The sequence below is a fragment of the Pinus tabuliformis genome, chromosome J, assembly GCF_031772625.1.
Source record: "Pinus tabuliformis cultivar Carrire ecotype Pingquan chromosome J, CPIR1, whole genome shotgun sequence".
NCBI lineage: Eukaryota > Viridiplantae > Streptophyta > Pinopsida > Pinales > Pinaceae > Pinus > Pinus tabuliformis.
In genome coordinates this window covers 1,542,990,433-1,543,012,210 of record NC_142295.1, presented here as the reverse complement: position 1 = coordinate 1,543,012,210, position 21,778 = coordinate 1,542,990,433, and the positions used below count along the sequence as shown (strand labels likewise).

Below are 21,778 nucleotides of genomic sequence, written 5' to 3'. Positions count from 1 at the left end.
TCAGAATGAAGACTGAAGACATTCCAAAAACAACATTTAGAACTCATGAGGGTCATTATGAATTTTTGGTCATGCCATTTGGCCTTACCAATGCACCTTCAACATTTCAAGCTTTGATGAATTCCATTTTCAAACCATTCCTTAGAAAATTTGTGTTAGTATTTTTTGATGGTATACTAATCTACAGCAAATCTTGGAAGGATCATGTTGAACATGTTGACATGGTGCTACAACTATTGGAGGAGAAACAATTATATGCAAGAATATCCAAATGTTTCTTTGGAGTACAAGAGGTGGAATATCTGGGTCATATTGTATCTCATGAAGGAGTTAAGGTAGACCCTAGCAAAATTAAATCCATTAAGGAATGGAAAATCCCCACATCCATAAAGCATCTGCGAGGATTTCTCGGGTTGACAGGGTATTATCGCAAGTTTGTTAAGAATTATGGGAGAATAGCAGCACCTCTAACAACATTATTGAAGAAAGATGCATTTTTATGGACTCCAAAAGCAAGAAAGGCCTTCGAACATCTTAAAGAGGCAATGTGCCAAGCACCGGTCTTAGCTACACCAGACTTCACAAAAACCTTTATTGTGGAATGTGATGCTTCAAGAAATGGAATTGGTGTTGTTTTAATGCATGATGAAAGACCCATTGCTTTTGAAAGTCATCCAATCAAGGGAAAGTTTTTACACAAATCTATTTATGAGAAGGAAATGTTGGCAATACTCCATGCACTTAAGAAATGGCAACCCTACCTAATGGGAAGACACTTCAAGGTAAAAACGGATCATGATAGCCTTAAATACTTTTTAGAACAAAGATTAGCCTCTGAAGAGCAACAAAAGTGGGTCACAAAGATGTTGGGTTATGACTTTGAAATCATCTATAAAAAGGGGAAGCAAAATGTGGTGGCAGATGCACTCTCAAGAAAGGATGAGGATGTGGAAGCATTGTTGTGCACCATTTCTATTATCCAACCAGATTGGATAAACGAAGCAAGGGAGGAATGGAAGAATGACAAAGAAGTGTGGGCACTTATTCGAAAGTTACAACAAGATTCCAGTACGTCTGATACATTTAGCTGGCAAAATGATTCTTTATGGTACAAAGATCGCTTATACCTCTGTAAGAATTCCCAACTAAAACAAAAGATTCTTATGGAATTGCACACTTCTCCCTTAGGAGGGCACTCAGGATTTTTAAAAACTTACCACAGGGTTAAGAAGGAATTTTTTTGGGATGGCCTTAAATCGGATATTCAAAAATTTGTGGCGGAATGTTTATTTTTCCAACAAAATAAAGTTGAAACAATTAAGACACCGAGTCTATTACAACCTTTATCCATTCCAAGCCAACGTTGGGAGGAGGTTTCAATGGATTTTATCACAGGTTTACCCAAGTCTGAGGGAAAGAGTGTCATCATGGTGGTAGTTGATGGACTTACCAAGTATGCACGCTTTTTTTCATTATTACATCCATTTAAAGCCAATACAGTTTCTACTGCATTTATGGAAACAATTCAAAAGCTACATGGAAACCCAAAGATTATTGTAAGTGACAGAGATCCCATTTTCACTGGAAATTTTTGGAAAGAATTATTTTCTTGTCTTGGTACTCAGTTAGCTCATAGCTCATCTTATCATCCTCAATCTAATGGGAAAACTGAGATAGTAAACAAATGTTTGGAAGGATATCTTCGTTGCTTTGTATCTAATAAATAGACATAATGGGCAAAAGGTTGCCTCTAGCTGAATGGTGGTATAACACTTCCTTCCATACAGCAACAAAAATGACCCCATTTATGGCACTTTATGGATATGAGCCACCATCCATCACATCATATTTAAGAGAAAATTCTAAGGTTCAAGTAGTGGAACATCAAATCAAACATCAACAACAAGTCCTCCAACTCTTAAAGGATAACCTCGTGTTGGCACAGAATAGAATGAAACAACAGGCAGATCAACATCGCAGTGAAAGAAGTTTTGATGTAGGTGATTGGGTATTCCTATGGCTACAACCATATAAGCAAATGTCCCTCAAGCAAGCTAAGAAGGATAATAAATGATCACCAAAGTATTATGGTACGTACAAGGTGTTGCAAAAGATTGGTACTATGGCATACAAATTGGAGCTTCCTGCAACTTCTCGATTGCACCCAGTTTTCCATGTTTCATGTTTAAAGAAGGTTATAGGCGACAAGCTCCGAGTTCAAACAATATTGCCAGAAGTTGACGAGGAAGGAAAAATTATATTGGAACTGGAAGCAGTCACAGAAACAAGAACTCGACAGCTACGAAATCGATCAATTTCGGAGTATCTTATAAAGTGGAAGAACTTATCCGCTGAATATTCCACATGGAAGGATGAGAATTTTATACAAAAGCATCCAGAACTACTCAAGCGTTGAGGACAACACCTTTTTTGAAGGAGAGGGGTATGTTGGGTCCCTATAATACTAGTAATTACCCCATTACTATTGTAGTTTCATCCCTTAGTAATATTGTTGTGCCCCTATTATCCCCATATTGTTATTACTGTGCCCCATAGAATCCCTCTATTGTTATTTTTGTGGCTTTATATTATTATTGTTAGGTTAGCTGGGTTATATTGTGACTCCTTAGACTCCAATATATAGAAAGGAGGTTTTTTCATTTGAATCATCCAAGAATTGTTCATTTATGTAATGTAAAGGAGGTTGCCCCCTCGAAGAGGCTGAATTCTAAGGCGTTGATCTATCTTTTCTATCTTTTCTTGAGCTAGTTTCATAACAGAGAACTTCAAGAACCTTGAAGATATGCAAACAAACGCTATAGAAGTAGAAGCAAATAGGGCAGCCTCAACTTCTTTAAAACTTAAGAAAGAAAAGGCCCAAAGAAAACTAAAATTTGTTCAAGAAGCCTCTAGTTCGTCTAATACCAAATTAGAAGACTCAAAAATAGATGAAATAGCATCTCTTCTTAGAAACCTATCAAATAGGATTTCAAAGATTGATACCCAACCTAGGACAATACAACAAACAGTTACTAGACCTCAAAACCAAAATCATGGTCAGTGTAAAAAAAATCCGCCACTACAAATTCTTCAGAGACCTAGCAATGATCAATAGGTTCCTACTCCTCTATTGATAAATGACCAACAACCTGATGATAATACTATGACAATTACTGAAGATATTAATAGTATGGGTTCTTCTTCCAATCAAATAGCCATCATTCCTCTCTCACAACAAAATTAGATTCGAGAAGATCAAGAAGCTTCACAGGTCTCTAAATATCATGCTTTCTATGAATTTTTAATTGCAGAGATAAACAAGAGATATGATCTTAGGCCTAGGCCTGGTCCTGGGAGACCTCCAAAGGAAACTCCAACAATTGAACCATGTACCAAAATTGTTGAAGCTCAAACAACTCTTATTCATCCCTTAGATCAGTCAATTGATACCACCCAAACTGGTAAAAACATTTTGACTACATTTAATGTTGAAAAAGAATTAGAGAGGGTTAAGATCCCAATTCCACTATCAGAACTTTCTAAAACCCCTGGTTACAAAAGCCAAGTCACAAAATAGATACAAAATATCTCAGTTTATGTTGAAGGTGATGTCATAAGTCTACAAGATGAAAAACTAGCAGTAGTTTTTGGCCCTAGTTTAGACATGATAAATGAGATAGTACCTCCTTTCTATGTAACTCTTAAAACAAATGATTCCATGCTGTATAATTGTATGCTTGATTCAAGAGCATCACACAACCTTATGCCAAAATCTATCATGGACCATTTGAAACTCAACATAACTAAATCCTACCATGACTTGTACACCTTTGATTCTAAAAGGGTGCCCTGTTTGGGATTGATCAAGGATATAGTGGCTACCCTTGCCCAAATTCCAGTGAAAAGTGTAGTACTTGATATTTTTGTCACAGATATCCCTCCCAAGTTTGGAATGCTCCTTTCTAGGTCTTACTGTGCCAAATTAGGGGGAGCTCTATAGATGGATATTTCATATGCTACTATTCCTGTTTATAGAGGAGAGAAATTAAGATTATATAGAGGTAAGATTTGCACATACTATTTGTAAGACTGACTAGCCAAGGAACCATCCAATTTATGCAATAGATCAAGACTTTGGTTTTTTTCAACTCACTTCAAACCAACATAAAACTCAATTCAAAATTGAAGAGGTAGTTGAAATTCTTGAACCAAACCAAACTGATATTTGGAAACTGTTCTTTAATGGCTCTTGCATGAAAGATGGAGCAGGAGCTAGTGTAGTTTTAATTTCACCTGAAAAAGAAAATACAACTCAATCATGTAAATTAGACTTCGAAGTTACAAATAATATGGCTAAATATGAAGCTTTCCTTTTAGGATTGCAATTAGCCAAAAGCTTGAAAGTTCAAAACTTAAGTGTTTATACTAATTTAGAACTTATTGTTAAGCAAGTAAGAAATGTTTGCTAGACCAAGCACCCTAGACTTAGCTCCTACCGAAATGAAGTATGGGATTCAGTTGAAAACTTCTTTGATGCTTTTAATTTGACTCATATTCCCAGAGATCATAATATTCATGCAGATGCCTTAGCTGTCTTAGCTAGTTCTTTTAAATTCTTGATCATACTGATGTACTCTATCAAATACAAGTCAAATATAGGCCATCTATCCCAGATAATCTGAAACATTGGCATATATTCAAAGATGATGAACATTTGAAATCATTTCTGCAAGTAATAGATGATTTTTCATTTCTACAAATTGATGAAGATAGAACTGAAATAAATGAAAATGTAGATGGAAATGATACTTCAGCTTTTCAAACCCAAATTTCTAGTCATGACATTATTCAATTATCTAATAATTTTATTCCAAAAGGACTCATTCCTTTAGAAAAATTGTTTAATCAAAATGATGTCCTCCAAAACCCTCAATCCATTTCAGAATATGACATAGAAGAGATTAATATTGGAACTAATGAAGATATAAAAAATATCAAAGTATGTGCATCTCTAGACCCTGAGATCAAAACTCAATATCTTAAGTTACTGAAAAATCACAAGGGCGTTTTTTCTTGGACTTATGCTGATCTAAAGACCTATGATACTTCATTAATACAACATAAGATTCCTTTGAAGCCGGAAGCAAAACCTTATCAACAAAAACTTAGAAGGATAATCCATCCCTTCTACCAACTGTAGAAAGGGAGATTAAGCAAATTCTAGATGCTCAGATCATCCTCCCTCTTAGATATTCTAATTGGGTTGCAAATCTAGATCCTATTAGAAAGAAAAATGGAGAAATAAGACTCTGTGTGGATTTTAGAAATTTGAATAAGGCATCATTAAAAGATAATTATCCTTTGCCCAAAATGGATCAGTTACTTCAAATGGTTTCAGGAGCACAAAGACTTTCTATGCTTGATGGTTTTTCAAGTTACAATCAGGTGAATGTTGATATAGCAGACAGAGAGAAGAGAACCTTACTACACCCTGGGGTACATTCATGTACGCTAGGTTGCCATTTGGCTGAACCAATGCTGGAGCAACATTTCAGAGAGCTATGGACATAACTTTTATGGGTCAGGTAAATAAATTTGTGGTTATTTATCTTGATGACATAACTATTTTTTTTTAATCTAATCAGAAACATCTAAAGCACTTGGTGAAGGTTTTTGCAGGTGTAAAAAAATTGGAATATCATTGAACCCTAAGAATTCCTTGTTTGTTGTCAAAGAATGAAAATTGTTGGGCCATATAATTTCAAAGGAGGGAGTGGAAACCCGCCGAGAGAGGAGAGCGCGAAGATGAGCAGAGTAGCAGCGTACAGCGGTTAGGGTTAGCTGCAGACCTGCAGCGGCAGGCGGACTGCAGGGGTAGAAGCCCACCCCAAGGCGGAAAAGCTGCACATCACGGTTGTAGGAAGTTGGCAGCAGCGAAAATCCACCTCCGCCAGGGGGCAGGAGGGGATTCCCCAACTAACGAAATGCAGCCCGAAAACCAGAACGATTTAGGGAAAGATCAGAGAACAAATGAAAAGGATACTGAAGATATGTCGGACAGGCAGAATGATCAAGCTCAGCCAGAGGATCAGAGAGTGAGATCATCCACATGCAAGCCTGTTGCTAAGCATACGCCAACAGTGGAGTTCCCCAGTCACAGAATCAATGCAAGAATACAATACATGAAGGATCATGCCCTTATAGGCAAATTTATAGGCATTTGGCCAAATGAGAAAGCCCTGAGGACCTGGATTAATATAAAATGGCACCCGAAAGGACATATATCCCTGCATTTAGGTCCAAAAGGTTTCTTTACAGCAGTCTTCAACTGCTTGGAGGACAGAAATAGAGTCTTTGAGAGCGGACCTTATTTCTTTAACTCAGCGGGTCTATTCCTCAGAGAATGGGCAGCAAAATTTAACCCAGATAAGGAGGATCTGAGCTGGGCACCAGTTTGGATCAGGCTGTACTCATTGCCATGGGAATATTGGGAAGAAGAATCGCTTCAGGAGATTGGGAAGGTTCTGGGGGACTTTGTCAAGATTGCAGAAGAAACGAAAACGAAGAAGTACACCTCTTATGCCCGGATCTGCGTCTACATGGACTTAAAGGAACCCCTGCCGGACAAGGTAAAACTAACTCATGAGGATGAAGAATGGTACCAGTTAATAGACTATGAACATGTGCCCTTTAGGTGTAGAAAATGTCATGCCTTAGGGCACCTGTTCCGAGATTGCCCGCTAAATAAGAAGTCCACGGAACAAGATCAGGACAAGCAATCGACCGATGGGTTCACCAAAGTAGTTAATCGCAGAAGAGGAAATAAGAAACAGCCATCTCAGAACAGGCAGGTCACGAAGGATCCTTCAAAGCCTTCAACAAGTAATAGCTTTGCTGTTTTAGTTGAGGAAGAGCAACAAGTCCAAGATCCTCTGTCATCCAAGAGCATCACAAATCCGGACATGTCTGAGGATCCCAAAGCGTCATCAAAAGGAAAAAACGAGGTACAAGATGACAACACCTATAGCACCAAATTGAAAATCTGGAGCCAACCAGAGATGGAGATAGACACAACGGATTCAGGCGCAGTACAAGCACGGGAAGAAGAAGAAAGCCATCAAGAAGTCAAAAATATGGATGAGGACACAGAAACATTTGATATAGGGGAACTGGACATTCTTGGTCTGGAGGCCGCTTGCAAAACTAAGAACTTCGACAAGATAACTGCAACGCAAGTGGACAAACTGGTGGAGGTTCTGCATAAAGCCCAGAAGAAATATTCACTCGGGGTGCAAACAGGCAGCAAATGGGATGGGACGTTTATTTCAAAGGATAGCAAAAATCGTGGAAGGAAGTCCGCTCTGGAGAGAACCATCAAGGTCGGAGAAGTCCTGGTAGATTCAGGCAGATACGCCCAGCTAACCAGGTATTTTAACATCCACCCCAAACATTCCCAATGAAGTTGATATCTTGGAACATTAGAGGGCTTAACGGCCAGAAGAAAGGTAGACTCCTTAAAAACATGATAATGGAGGAAAAACCAGCAATTCTTTTCCTGCAAGAGACCAAATGTAAACAAGTAGTTTTAGAAAAAGTAGCAGCTAAGGCTTGGCCGGTAGGGCAGGTCACAGCAGTGGAAGCTTAGGGCGCTTCAGGAGGCTTGGAAATCCTTTGGGACGTAAGGGTGATACAGCTGGATAATATACATGCAAATAGAAATTTCATCCAAGCCAAGTTTCATCTCATTGGCACAAATATTGATGGGCATATTACAAATGTATACTTTCCACAAGAAATCCAGCAGAAAGCTGATATATTGGATGCATTAACGCAGCTCAATGCAAACCGAATGCACCCGCTATGGATCTCAGGCGGAGATTACAACATGATAGCGACTCTGGAGGAAAAGAGAGGAGGACGTTGCAGAATTAACAGAGACGGCACTCTACTCAAAGATTTCATTCAAGACAATTGGATGATTGATCTTCCTACTGAAAATGGCCTTTATACCTGGAACAACAAGAGAACGGAACCGATGCAAGTGGCCTCGCGACTGGATCGCTTCCTAATTTCTGACAATGCAGTACACATGGGCGGAGAATTCACAGCCTCAATCCTACCTTATTCAGGATCGGACCACTGGCCCATTGCCTTAAACTGGAACCGACCAGGCAAAAGTTTAAGGAGGCCATTCAGATTTGAATCTTTCTGGCTATCTCATCCGGACTTCCATGAATTTATAAAGACAACCTGGACAAATTTTAGGGCAACGGAGGGGACAAGAATGGCCCTATTTCAAAAGAAGCTGAAGTATCTCAAAGAGGAAATAAAACGTTGGAATAAATCTACATTTGGTAATATTTTCAAATCAAAGGAAATCCTAATTCAAAAAATGAAGGACACCCAACAAAGAATAATTTCTCATGGCCGATCCGAGGAATTGACACAGCAAGAACAAGCAATTGAAAAGCAAATTCTAGAAAGAGATCTGCAGGAAGAGACATTGTGGAGGTAGAAGTCCAGGATTAGGTGGCTGAAGGAAGGTGAAAAGAACACAAAATTCTTTCACAAAAAAACAGTCCAAAGGCGCATGATCAACCAAATATCCTCTGTGAATAATGAGCAAGGAATCAAGGTCGAAAACCATGAAGGAATAGAAACGGAGTTCGTTAACTACTTCAAACAGATGAATCAAGAACCAAATATCAATAGATCCGCGGCCATTGATAACATCACCAGGCACATTCCAAGAATAATTACTGAAGATCAGAATACTCTGCTTCTTAAACCGATCAGTCTTCAAGAAGTAGAATTAGCGGTGAACCAACTGAAAGCAGGGAAAGCACCCGGCCCAGATGGGTTCACGTCAAATTTATTTCAGCATTTCTGGGAATTAATAAAATGGGAAGTATGGCAGGTCGTGGAGGAATCAAGGACTCTCAGATGGATGTATCCAGCTATGAATGCCACTTTTATAGCATTAATCCCCAAGTCTTCAGAATCCAACACTCCAGATAAGTATCGGCCCATTGCTTTATGTAATATCATTTATAAAATTGTCTCAAAGGTTATTGCTCTAAGGTTGAAGCCCTTGCTGCCCCTCATCATTTCTCCTGAACAATCCGGGTATGTTGAAGGGCGTCAAATCATTAATGGGATCATCCTCACCCATGAAATAATGCATTCTCTCAAACAATTAAAGAAGCCGGGGATGCTTCTCAAAATCGATCTTTCAAAAGCATTCGATAGTATTAGCTGGAATTATTTGCAAAAAACTCTCCTGGCTTTTGGATTTGCTCCCCCATGGGTAAGATGGGTTAGTAGTCTCATCTCCTCATCATTCTTTTCTATCCTCATCAATGGGATTCCCTCTCCCACCTTTCATCCATCTCGGGGCATTAGGCAGGGAGACCCCTTGTCACCCTTTATGTTTGTTATCCTTGCTGAAGGACTGGGGCGAAGCATTAAAGCCGCCATTCTAGCGCATAAGCTCAAAGGAATTGTCGTTCACCATCTCCCAGCAGTTTCTCATCAATAATTTGTTGATGATAATATGTTATTCGGCCACTCTTCCGTTCAAGAAGCTCGCTCTTTCAAATCCATCTTGGATTCTTTTTCAAAAGCTTCTGGAGCCCTCATAAATAATGCTAAATCCCAAGTATTCTTCTTTAACACCCCTCCATATACCCAAAGAGCTATAACGCGTATTCTTGGCTTCTCCAAGGCTTCTCTGCCCTCCTCTTATCTAGGCGCTCCTCTTATCGCATCAGCCCTCAAGCATTCATCATGGACAATCCTGCTTGAAAAACTTGAAGCCAAATTGCTCCTTTGGACCTATAGATCGCTTAACATGGCCAGTAGAATTGTGCTTATCAAATCCGTTTTGCAATCCATGCCGCTTTACTTATTCTCCATTTTAGCAGCGCCAAAATGGGTACTTAAGGCAATCAAACAATTACAGAGAAATTTCCTATGGGGCAACTCTGGACCAAACAGAAAATGGGCTCTCATTCGATGGGAAAAGGTTTGTATTCCTAGGCTGGCAGGAGGAATAGGACTCAGAGACCCGGAACAAAGTAATAAGACCATGGGGGCGAAAATATGGTGGAGGTGGCTTTCAAACTTCAATACCCCCTGGGCATGTCTCTGGACAACAAAGTACTCAAGGAACTTACCCTTAGAAGAAAGGATCAAAATGTCGGAAACAAGTAAAGGATCACTAATATGGAACTCAGCCATACAGCATAGAGATCTCATCCAAAAACATAGCTTTTGGGAGGTGAAAGATGGTCTTACTGCCAGGTTCTGGGAAGACTCCTGGCAACAGCTACCAAATCTTAAGGATTGCATGCAAACTATTCATGATTGGGAGATAACCCCGCAGGAGAAAATAAGCAATTTCTGGAAAGAACCGAATAATCAAGAGCAGAGAGAGTGGAAAGAAACTAGCCTTATTTTACCACGCAGCTCAAATCACAACCAACTCACTCTCAACACCGAGTTAAAAAAACGCAGGATATTAAAGCAAGCAGGTATGGACACATTGAGATGGGGTTATGAGGAGAAGGGTACATTCACCACAAAGGAAGCCTACAGGATCATCATAAAAGACAGAATGGATAAAGATCAGATATGGGGCAAAATCTGGAAACCACCAATCTGGCCGAAGGTTTCCACCTTTCTCTGGCTCCTTTCATATAATAGAATCCTAACCTGGGATAACCTCAGGAAAAGGGGCTTCCTGGGTCCTTCCATATGCCTCATATGCAATCAGGAAGAAGAAACAGCCTTACACCTAATGCAGACGTGCCAGCTGAGTAGAAGGATTTGGGAAAAGGTGGCATTTCGATGTCAAAAGGAAGGCCGAGTTCTGGGGGATATCAAAGACACAATACGTCAATGGCCTCAAACACCATACCAATGTAAAATTCTAAACATCCTTTGGCAAACTATACCGGGTTTCTTGATGTGGAATATCTGGAAGGAAAGGAACAGGAGGATCTTCAAAGGTCAATCAATGACAATGGAGCAGGTATGGAAGGTAATTCATAACAACATCAGAGAAACTCTATCCACAAAGAACTGGTCCCAAGATGACTACCCAAAGGAACCTCAGGAGCTGGCCATCTGGAACAATTGGCAGATAACGATACAAGATCAGATTCCTGTCAAGGACAGCCCCGTAAAGCACCAAACCCATTCAGTAAAGTGGAGGCCACCTCCCATCAACATGTTCCAACTGAATTTCGATGGCGCATCGAAAGGCAATCCGGGTCAGACTGGTTATGGCGGCATTATCAGAGACCATCAGGGTAAATCCCACCTCACCTACTATGGCACAATCGGGTGGAATACCAACAATGCAGCGGAACTGGAGGCTCTATGGAAAGGTCTCACTCTGGCGTAGCAGGGCAATTATCTTCGTTGATAGTGGAAGGGGATTCCCAACTTCTAATAAACATGGCCTTAAAACTCCAACAGGGTTCCCAAGTTCACAAGATCAGCAGTAGCTGGAGACTGGCATCTAGATTGGAACAAATACAACATTGGCTGCAAGAGAACAGAGCTGTTTCCTTCAAGCATATAAAAAGGGACGGGAACAAGCCAGCTGATTTCCTTGCTAATTTAGGGGTGGAAAATGAGAAAGACCTCTCAGTTGGCCATCTAAATGATGTAGTTTCGATGGATCATCTATCCACCTTCCAAGCACTAATAGATAGAGACATGCAAACACAGGATGATTCTCACCCGGATGCGGGTGGCAATTTGATAAACAGCGATGGGCAGCTGGCATGTTAAGGTGGCCTGCCAGGACGGCCACACTAGGCGGCTCTGCCAGGCATTAATGCCTTTAAAGGCCGAGGAGAAGGTTGTGCAGAGGGGAGATGGGTTCGCGCGAGGGGACTTAACTGCATTGTACGCTAATTCGTTGGGGTTCGTTATGGAGGCATCCAGAGAATTCCGAAAAGAGGATTACTTAACGGCGTATCTGCTCCAGTTTGGGTATGTTTGGTGTATTGTTATGTTGTGCTTCGAGCAGAGTGGAGAGGAGACGATCTCTGGCAGGGTGCGCAGTGGCAGAGGCCTCACCTCCGCTCAGAGTATGCTCTCTCGACCTTGGCAGGCTAAAATTATAGTGAGGACTCATACTTTGGTTCAGGTTTCTACTAGGCCGGTTCTGGGGGGCAGAGTTCAGGCTCTGCGTTTGGATACTGGGCCTCCCACTGTAAATAGCTCTCAAGTTTCCCTGCTCATGGCGCCGAGACAGCGTGGGGTCCCGAGAAGAGGGGGTGTTTGGGGAATTAGTCGAAGACAGGAGGTTCAAGCAAGGGCAATTCAGCCGCTGGCTATGGTAGCGCCTCCGTCTTCTCCTTCAGAGGAGTCGGACCAACTAGATAGTCAAGTGCATACATCCCGTTTCACATTCAGATGCTGGAGAAATCAATCACGGGTGTCTCTACTGATAACGGTAATCGCGACGGAGGAAGAAGATGAAGACTCCGACAGCCAGGAGGAAGACGATGGGGAGCTGGCTCAGACTGGTAATGCCCAAGCGAGGGCGGAAATTGGCAATGTCGTTATTCCTCCTCCAGGCGTTGTCAATCCTGAGGAGCATGCTCTTGATCAACATGGTTCGCTTCAGCAGCCAGCACACCCACCGGATTCCCGACAGCCAGTGAACGAAGATGCAACTATGCCAGATTTCGACAACAAAGCATAAGGTAAGCCTTCGAAGGCTAAATTACTGTTTCTGCTGCAGCTCAATGGTCAAGTTTTGGAGTTTTGGAGGGGTCTCTTCTCTTTCCGAGATACCCAGGTTTTGTTTTTGGGGTAGAGGATTGCCCAGAATTCGCAATGTTTCCAGATCTCTGGAATCACTTGTCCTCCTACCCTCAACTGCCGCGACGATATCAGCAGCAAAGGTTCTTTGGTTCTACAATTCTGCTACTGTTGTTCTTTTTGGAGGAATCTCTCTTGTAAGTCAGAGGACTACCTGCTTCTGTTTTGCTCATGCTTACTTCTACTGCTTCTATCTTTGTAATTCAGGTAGCCTTGAGTACCTGCTATGCTCTTCAGACAGAGGGTGGCCTTATCCATCCTCAGAGGCTAGTACCTCTTTGTAAATATTTTCTTTCTTTATTAATACAAGAGCTTAGTCTTTACGTAGAAAAAAAAAAAATCAGAGGGAGTAGTAATTGACCCCAAACGAGTATCTGCCATTGAAACATTGACCTTACTAGAAACAAGAAGGAGATTCAAGCTTTTCTAGGCAAGATTAATTTTCTAAGGAGATTTATTCCAAATTATGCAAAGATTGTAAAAGATATAACTGACATGCTCCTAAAGGACCATGAAGTCAAATGGACTACCTCTTCTAGGCATGCATTTGAACAAATAAAAAGGGCTATCTCTGAAGCTCCCACCTTAGCCAGCCCTGATTATACTAAGCCATTTAGTGTTTTCTATTTTGCCTCTAAAACAACCGTTGCTGCCATTCTATTATAGAAAATGAAGATTCCCATGACCAACCCATAGCCTTTTTTAGCAAGGTTATGAGAGATGATGAGCTTAAGTATGACATCATTGAGAAGCAATCTTATGCCCTTATTCAAGCCCTAAAATCATTCAAGATGTATGTCTTACATTTACCTATTACTGCTTATGTCCCTAATAGTGCTGTGAAAATTTTCTTAACCCAACGAGACACTGATGGGAAAAGAGGTAGATGGATCACTCAAATTTTTGAGTTTGATCTAGCTATCAAGACTACCAAGCTAGTAAAAGGTCAAGGATTAGCTAAGCTTCTAGCTGAATCCAACTGCAAAGTGCTTGGAATAAATTTTGTTTTAGAAATACAAGGGAAGAATCCACGAGAACCTTCCCTTCATCCTAAAATGGAGAAGCCACAAGAACCTTCCCTTCATCCTAAAGGGGAGAATCCACAAGAACCTCTACCTTCAGAGAAGATCAATCCTATACACATTGATGAAAAATTCTTGTTGTCAAACTGGTATCAAGATATTGTAAATTTCTTGATCCATTTTGATTGTTCAGCATCGTTCTCCAAAACCGAGTGTAAACCCCTTAAGTTAAAATCAATCAAGTACTGCATTATAAATGAAAATTTATACTAGAATGATCCACTGAATATTTTGTTATTATGCTTAACATAATGAGAAACTGAAGGAATCATTGATCAATTTCATACAGGATTTTGTGGGGGACATTATGCTTGGAGAGCAACAATGTACAAGATTCTGAGGGAAGGGTTTTATTGGCCCACATTGTTCTTACAAGTAGGGACAAAGGTCAGAGGTTGTATTCCTTATCAAATGTTTGATGGGAAACAAAAATTAGTAGCTCTTCCACTCGTTCCATCAATAGTTTCAACACCTTTTTCTCAGTGGGGATTGGATTTTGTTGTAGAGATTCACCCCACTTCAAGTAATCAACATAGATGGATCCTCACTACAACAGACTACTTTACTAAATGGGTGGAAGCAATTCCAATCAGAAATGCTACTGATTCAGTAGTAATTAAGTTTATTCAGGAGAATATCTTATCTAGATTTGGTTTCCCAACTCAAATTGTCACTAATAATGTAGCATCTTTTTCTAGTGTTAAAATGATTAACTTTTTCTAGAAATATAAGATTTTGTTACATCATTCAACTCCATACTACCTTCAAGGAAATGGCCTTGCAAATTCATCAAACAAAATTTTGGTAAAGGTAATCAAAAAGACTCTAGTTGATCATAAGAAGAGATGGAATTCAAATTTGATTTATGCAGTATGGGCAAACAAAATTACTCCAAAGAGATCAACTGGAAAATCTCCATTTCAATTAGCCCATGGGAAAGATACAATTTTCCTAACCCAACGAGACACTGATGGGAAAAGAGGTAGATGGATCACTCAAATTTTTGAGTTTGATCTAACTATCAAGACTACCGAGCTAGTAAAAGGTCAAGGATTAGCTAAGCTTCTAGCTGAATCCAACTGCAAAGTGCTTGGAATAAATTTTGTTTTAGAAATACAAGGGAAGAATCCACGAGAACCTTCCCTTCATCCTAAAGGGGAGAATCCACAAGAACCTCTACCTTCAGAGAAGATCAATCTTATACACATTGATGAAAAATTCTTGTTGTCAAACTGGTATCAAGATATTGTAAATTTCTTGATCCATTTTGATTGTTCAGCATCGTTCTCCAAAACCAAGTGTAAACCCCTTAAGTTAAAATCAATCAAGTACTGCATTATAAATGAAAATTTATACCGGAAAGATCCACTGAATATTTTTTTATTATGCTTAACATAATGAGAAACTGAAGGAATCATTGATCAATTTCATACAGGATTTTGTGGGGGACATTATGCTTGGAGAGCAACAATGTACAAGATTCTGAGGGAAGGGTTTTATTGGCCCACATTGTTCTTACAAGTAGGGACAAAGGTCAGAGGTTGTATTCCTTATCAAATGTTTGCTGGGAAACAAAAATTAGTAGCTCTTCCACTCGTTCCATCAATAGTTTCAACACCTTTTTCTCAGTGGGGATTGGATTTTGTTGTAGAGATTCACCCCACTTCAAGTAATCAACATAGATGGATCCTCACTACAACAGACTACTTTACTAAATGGGTGGAAGCAATTCCAATCAGAAATGCTACTGATTCAGTAGTAATTAAGTTTATTCAGGAGAATATCTTATCTAGATTTGGTTTCCCAACTCAAATTGTCACTAATAATGTAGCATCTTTTTCTAGTGTTAAAATGATTAACTTTTTCTAGAAATATAAGATTTTGTTACATCATTCAACTCCATACTACCTTCAAGGAAATGGCCTTGCAAATTCATCAAACAAAATTTTGGTAAAGGTAATCAAAAAGACTCTAGTTGATCATAAGAAGAGATGGAATTCAAATTTGATTTATGCAGTATGGGCAAACAAAATTACTCCAAAGAGATCAACTGGAAAATCTCCATTTCAATTAGCCCATGGGAAAGATACAATTTTCCCTACCAATCTGGCCTTCCCTATTTTAAAATTCTTGCAGGATTCAACAGATGAACCTGATGATTTTTCAAGAAGAATAAATCAGATTATTGAACTTAATGAAAACATAGATGAAGTTCGACACAAATTGAAGAAATATCATAATAAGGTGAAGGCCCTGTTTGACGAAAGAGCCAGGGAAAGGGACTTTAAGGAAGGTGATCTAGTTCTAAGATGGGATGCTAGGAGAGAAGAGAAAGGAAAGCATGGCAAATTTGACAATCTATGGTTTGGACCTTTAGCAATTGTTGAACTGAAGGGTAACAACACTTTTGTGCTTGTTAGGACTCAGAATTGACCAATTTTGACCTTATATTTTTGCCATAATATTAACCTTTTTCAGTCATAGTTGACAGCTTTGATTACATTATGATTTAATCACCCCAAGGTATGAAATAACTCTCCGCATATCTATATGTTTAATTGTTCATTGCATATTCATGAATATCTTTATATTTATCTTTGGAAAAGCTAATTAAGTTGCCAAGTAATCGCTGGACTGTCTAAGGTCTACAGGAATTATAATTCATAGTCGCTGTAACACCAGAAACAGCAACTACGCAGTTGCTGCAACACCAGAAGCAACAACTACGCAGTTGCTACAGCCAGCAACGGCAACCATCTAAAGCGGGGGAATTCTATTTTTACAACAACTGGAAATAAAAAACGACAACTATCTGGAGATCGCCAGAATTCCACGCTGACGCGGCATGATCAGCAACTGTCCAAAAAGGGCAAAACACAGTTACAGTTGCTAAAGTATCAGGAACAGCACGGGTTTACTAAATCAGCAACCATGGGGAAACGGTAAAGGATAGTGCGAGGATCCCAAGAAGACGGTCAAAGTGCGGTTACCAGCTGTGTAACAGCAAGAAACTCAAGAAAGAATACATTGTCACACTGTTATAACAGCATCCTATAACTCTTATTTTTGGTTAACTGAATGAACTGTGATAATTTATTGTAATAGATGTATCCTCTATAAAGAGGAGACATCTACATTAGAGAAGGGGGGAGAAAAATAGTTTTGTAAGGGGAATTTTGAAAAGACAACAGCAAAGTCTAAACTTTTATTGTAACTGAATCTTTTGGCAGATGAATAGAAGATTGTTCTGAGTACCTAATCTAGCAATTGTGTTCTGGGGAATCTTGTGAGAGGGACCGGGCCCACCTTCCTCACAAGATTCACCCATTTAATTTTCTGTCAAGTGTGTAAGTGTGTTTGGTGATTTCTTTATGCTGATACTCTGTTTTGGATTCTGTAGCATTACCTCTGATAATTTCCTTTTTGCTGGCACTCTGTTTTGTTAATCGTTTGAAACTGTACTTCACCGGTGAATTATAATTGCAGTGTGTATTAGCAATCTGGTTACAGGGGTAGGTGCTAAACGTCCTTGCTTGGAGGATAGGGTCCTGACCCTCTGATAACAGAGCATCCACCACTCTTCTTTTCAGATTTGTCATCTTAAATTAACTGCTTTCATTTTATCTTTACAGTACACTGTTATGACATAACGTGAGAATTACGTATACTACAGCTTTTTAATGCTTTTAGAGTTAAGTACATATAGTACGTGGTAGCCTTTGAAATAAAAGACTTTCCCAGGTTGACAATTTAATGTGGTACTTGATTGTTAATCAATAAACAATTCAACTAGCCAACAGTGTTGCAGAATCTTGAGGGGCTATATTCCACTTATCCTATAAATGGAAGGTTTCTCAAACATTACATTCAGTACTAATAAGTTGAAATAGTTTTCATTGTTAATACTCTGGTTTTCTTTTACTTTTCAATATGTCAGTGTGATTTTTCTTACAGCAAGGACTCCATAGCCCAAGGAGAAGGCACATGGATTTGTAGGTACTCTACATTTTACAAGAGAAAGCAGTCCCTAGATGGAGCCAATGTTGTAGAATTTTTTGGTTTTGATAAGGTAGAATAAAATAGTCAAAAAATAAAAACTATTTTGAAAAAATGTTAAGTTAGGATATGGACATAACAATAGTGAATAAAATGTTTTTGAAAATATCTTGATGATGATGTCCATATTAAAGAAAATGTTACATTATATGTCCTAAAAAATCAAAGTCAAAAAGAAAATGTTAGGTTAGAAAGAAAAGGAAACAAATAAACTCTGAAAGTGAGAAAGTCTAAATGTCACTACTATTTTTCTAAAAAATAATGGTTGTGTGTAGCTTGTCATAAATGCCACAACCCATGACAATCAAATAGTTTCATCTTGACTACTTCATGCTTTAAATTTGATGTTATAGTTAGAGAATAAAGATCTGGCCAAACTGTTTAATCTTGGTAGATCAGTAGTTAGGTAGAGAATAATAAGGTGCTCATCAGTTTAATCTGAGCCCTTGGAGGTTATAAGGTTAGAATTAGATAGTTTTTTTTTTTTAAATAAACATAAAGGAAAATGGCTTGGTAGCTTAAATGCACACATTAAGTGAAAAAAAAATGATAGGATAAGCAAAGGGTAAGTAGAAGAAAGGTTGAAAAAGTATGATAATTCATTGGACAAAATGTACATTTATCATATTTTACCATATGTTTCTATGTCCATGAGGCAATTACACAAAGCAAATGAATGTCTACAAGATCAATTAATTAACTTCCCTCATCCCATTCATCCCTATATTTACTAATTTCCCCTTTCCACTTTCATACAGTTCATGTTCATTCATTTTCCATTAAAAACCCCTTTTCCTAAGGTTAAAATCCTTTTTGCCTAGGAAAAGTGAAAAACCCATGTTAAATACCCTTTTACCCAAAAAACCCACAAAAAGATGTTTAGCCTAAGTATTGATGTATATGTGAAAAGAAAATAACTCATGAAAAAGCATTATACTTAGTGTTTTTCCTCTTTCCGCTCATATTTCATATTAATGCTAACTTAACGTATTAAACCCCTAAAAGTCCTTTCCCGTATATATTAACTCCCTTTATTAAAATATCCCGAAACCATTAGTTTTATTATAAAACTATGTATTCCATAAAATATTGCATATCAACAGATCGCAAACCTTTCAACGTGCAAGCACTCTCCTCCACATTGCGATATGCGATGCGCAATGGACCCAGACCTGACACAATATATATCATAATTCATTGGCATTTCGCATCTGCCCTTCATCGCAAGTCCCAGCTGAAACATGCACCCTCCACCATTGCGATCTCCGATATGCGATGGGAACCCGAACCCAATCGCAGTATTATCCATGATTTATTTTCACGTTGCGTCTGGCCCTTATTGCATTCCTTTGCGATGGGCCTTCCTTCGTAAACTGTGATTGCGATATGTGATGAACCCAGACTCGACATCATTTATCCACCTAAATTCATACAATTTCAAGTCCACCATACCGTGTTTTCCGAAGGATTTCTTTGTTAAATTGTTTTTATGATTTAAACGAAGAACCCCGCTAATCTCATCTTTTAACCCATAATAAAGCCCATACCTCCATAATTAGTCATTGGGCCCCTCTACGCTGCTCTTTTGCTCCACCACCGTTGTTATGAAACCAGATCAAGAAAAGATAGGAAAGAAAGATCAACGCCTTAGAATTCAGCCTCTTCGAGGGGGCAACCTCCTTTACATTACATAAATGAAAATTTCTTGGATGATACAAATGACAAAACCTCCTTTCTATATATAGGAGTCTAAGGAGTCACAATATAATCCAGTCGACCTAACAATAATAATATAAAGCCACAAAAATAACAATAGAGGGATTCTATGGCGCACAGAAATAACAATATGGGGGTAATAGGGGCACAACAATATAAATAAGGGGTTTAACTACAATAGTAATGGGGTAATCACTAGTATTATAGGGACCCAACATGCCCCTCTCCTTCAAAAAAGTGTTGTCCTCAACGCTTGAGTAGTTCTGGATACTTCTGCATAAAATTTTCATCCTCCCATGTGGAATCTTCAGCAGATAAGTTCTTCCACTTGATAAGATACTCTGAAATTGATCGATTTCATAGCTGTCGAGTTCTTGTTTCTGTGACTGCTTCCGGTTCCAATATAATTTTTCCTTCCTCGTCAAGTTCTAGCAATATTGTTTGAACTGGGAGCTTGTCGCCTATAACCTTCTTTAAACATGAAACATGGAAAACTGGGTGCAATCGAGAAGCTGCAGGAAGCTCCAATTTGTATGCCATAGTACCAATCTTTTGCAACACCTTGTACGGACCATAATACTTTGGTGATAATTTATTATCTTTCTTAGCTTTCTTTAGGGACATTTGCTTATATGGTTGTAGCCGTAGGAATACCCAATCACCTACATCAAAACTTCTTTCACTGCGATGTTGATCTGCCTGTTGCTTCATTCTGTTTTGTGCCAACACGAGGTTATCCTTTAAGAGTTGGAGGACTTGTTGTTGATGTTCGATGTGATGTTCCACTGCCTGAACCTTAGAATTTTCTCTTAAATATGATGTGATGGATGGTGGTTGGTACCCATAAAGTGCCATAAATGGGGTCATTTTTGTTGCTGTATGGAAGGAAGTGTTATACCACCATTCAGCCAGAGGCAACCATTTGACCCATTGTGTCTGTTTATCAGATACAAAGAAACGAAGATATCCTTCCAAACATTTGTTTACTATCTCAGTTTGCCCATCAGATTGAGGATGATAAGATGAGCTATGAGCTAACTGAGTACCAAGACAAGAAAATAATTTTGTCCAAAAATTTCCAGTGAAAATGGGATCTCTGTCACTTACAATAATCTTTGGGTTTCCATGTAGCTTTTGAACTGTTTCCATAAATGCAATAGAAACTGTACTGGCTTTAAATGGATGTGATAATGCACAAAAGTGTGCATACTTGGTAAGTTTGTCAACTACCACCATGATGACACTCTTTCCCTCAGACTTGGGTAAACCTGTGATAAAATCCATTGAAACCTCCTCCCAACGTTGGCTTGGAATGGATAAAGGTTGTAATAGACCCAGTGTCTTAATTGTTTCAACTTTATTTTGTTGGCAAACCAAACATTCCGCCACAAACTTTTGAATATCTGATTTAAGGCCATCCCAAAAAAATTCCTTCTTAACCCTGTGGTAAGTTTTTAAAAATCCTGAGTGCCCTCCTAAGGGAGAAGTGTGCAATTCCATAAGAATCTTTTGTTTTAGCTGGGAATTCTTACAGAGGTATAAACGATCTTTGTACCATAACGAATCATTTTTCCAGCTAAATGTATCAGAAGTACTGGAATCTTGTTGTAGCTTTCGAATAAGTGCCCACACTTCTTCGTCATTCTTCCATTCCTCCTTTGCTTCGTTTATCCAATCTGGTTGGATAATAGAAATGGCACACAACAATGCTTCCATATCCTCATCCTTTCTTGAGAGTGCATCTGCCACCACATCTTGCTTCCCTTTTTTGTAGATGATTTCAAAGTCATAACCCAACATCTTTGTGACCCACTTTTGTTGCTCTTCAGAGGATAATCTTTGTTCTAAAAAGTATTTAAGGCTATCATGATCTGTTTTTACCTTGAAATGTCTTCCCATTAGGTAGGGTCGCCATTTCTTAAGTGCATGGAGTATTGCCAACATTTCCTTCTCATAAATAGCTTTGCTTAAAAACTTTCCCTTGATTGGACGACTTTCAAAAGCAATGGGTCTTTCATCTTTCATTAGAACAGCACCAATTCCATTTCCTGAAGCATCACATTCCACAATAAAGGTTTTTGTGA

At 39.0% G+C, this 21,778-nt stretch overlaps 1 protein-coding gene across 1 annotated transcript in view; it reads left to right on the top strand.

Moving 5' to 3' along the window:
* Positions 1 to 8,515, top strand: part of LOC149233386 (uncharacterized) — a 30,547-nt gene extending 22,032 nt beyond the window's left edge. The window contains exons 2-3 of the mRNA XM_089382177.1: positions 5,768 to 7,426; positions 7,717 to 8,515. Of these exons, the coding sequence (XP_089238303.1) occupies positions 5,768 to 7,426; positions 7,717 to 8,515 (2,458 nt within the window). The remainder of the gene's footprint in view (positions 1 to 5,767; positions 7,427 to 7,716) is intronic.
* Positions 8,516 to 21,778: the final 13,263 nt, after the last annotated feature.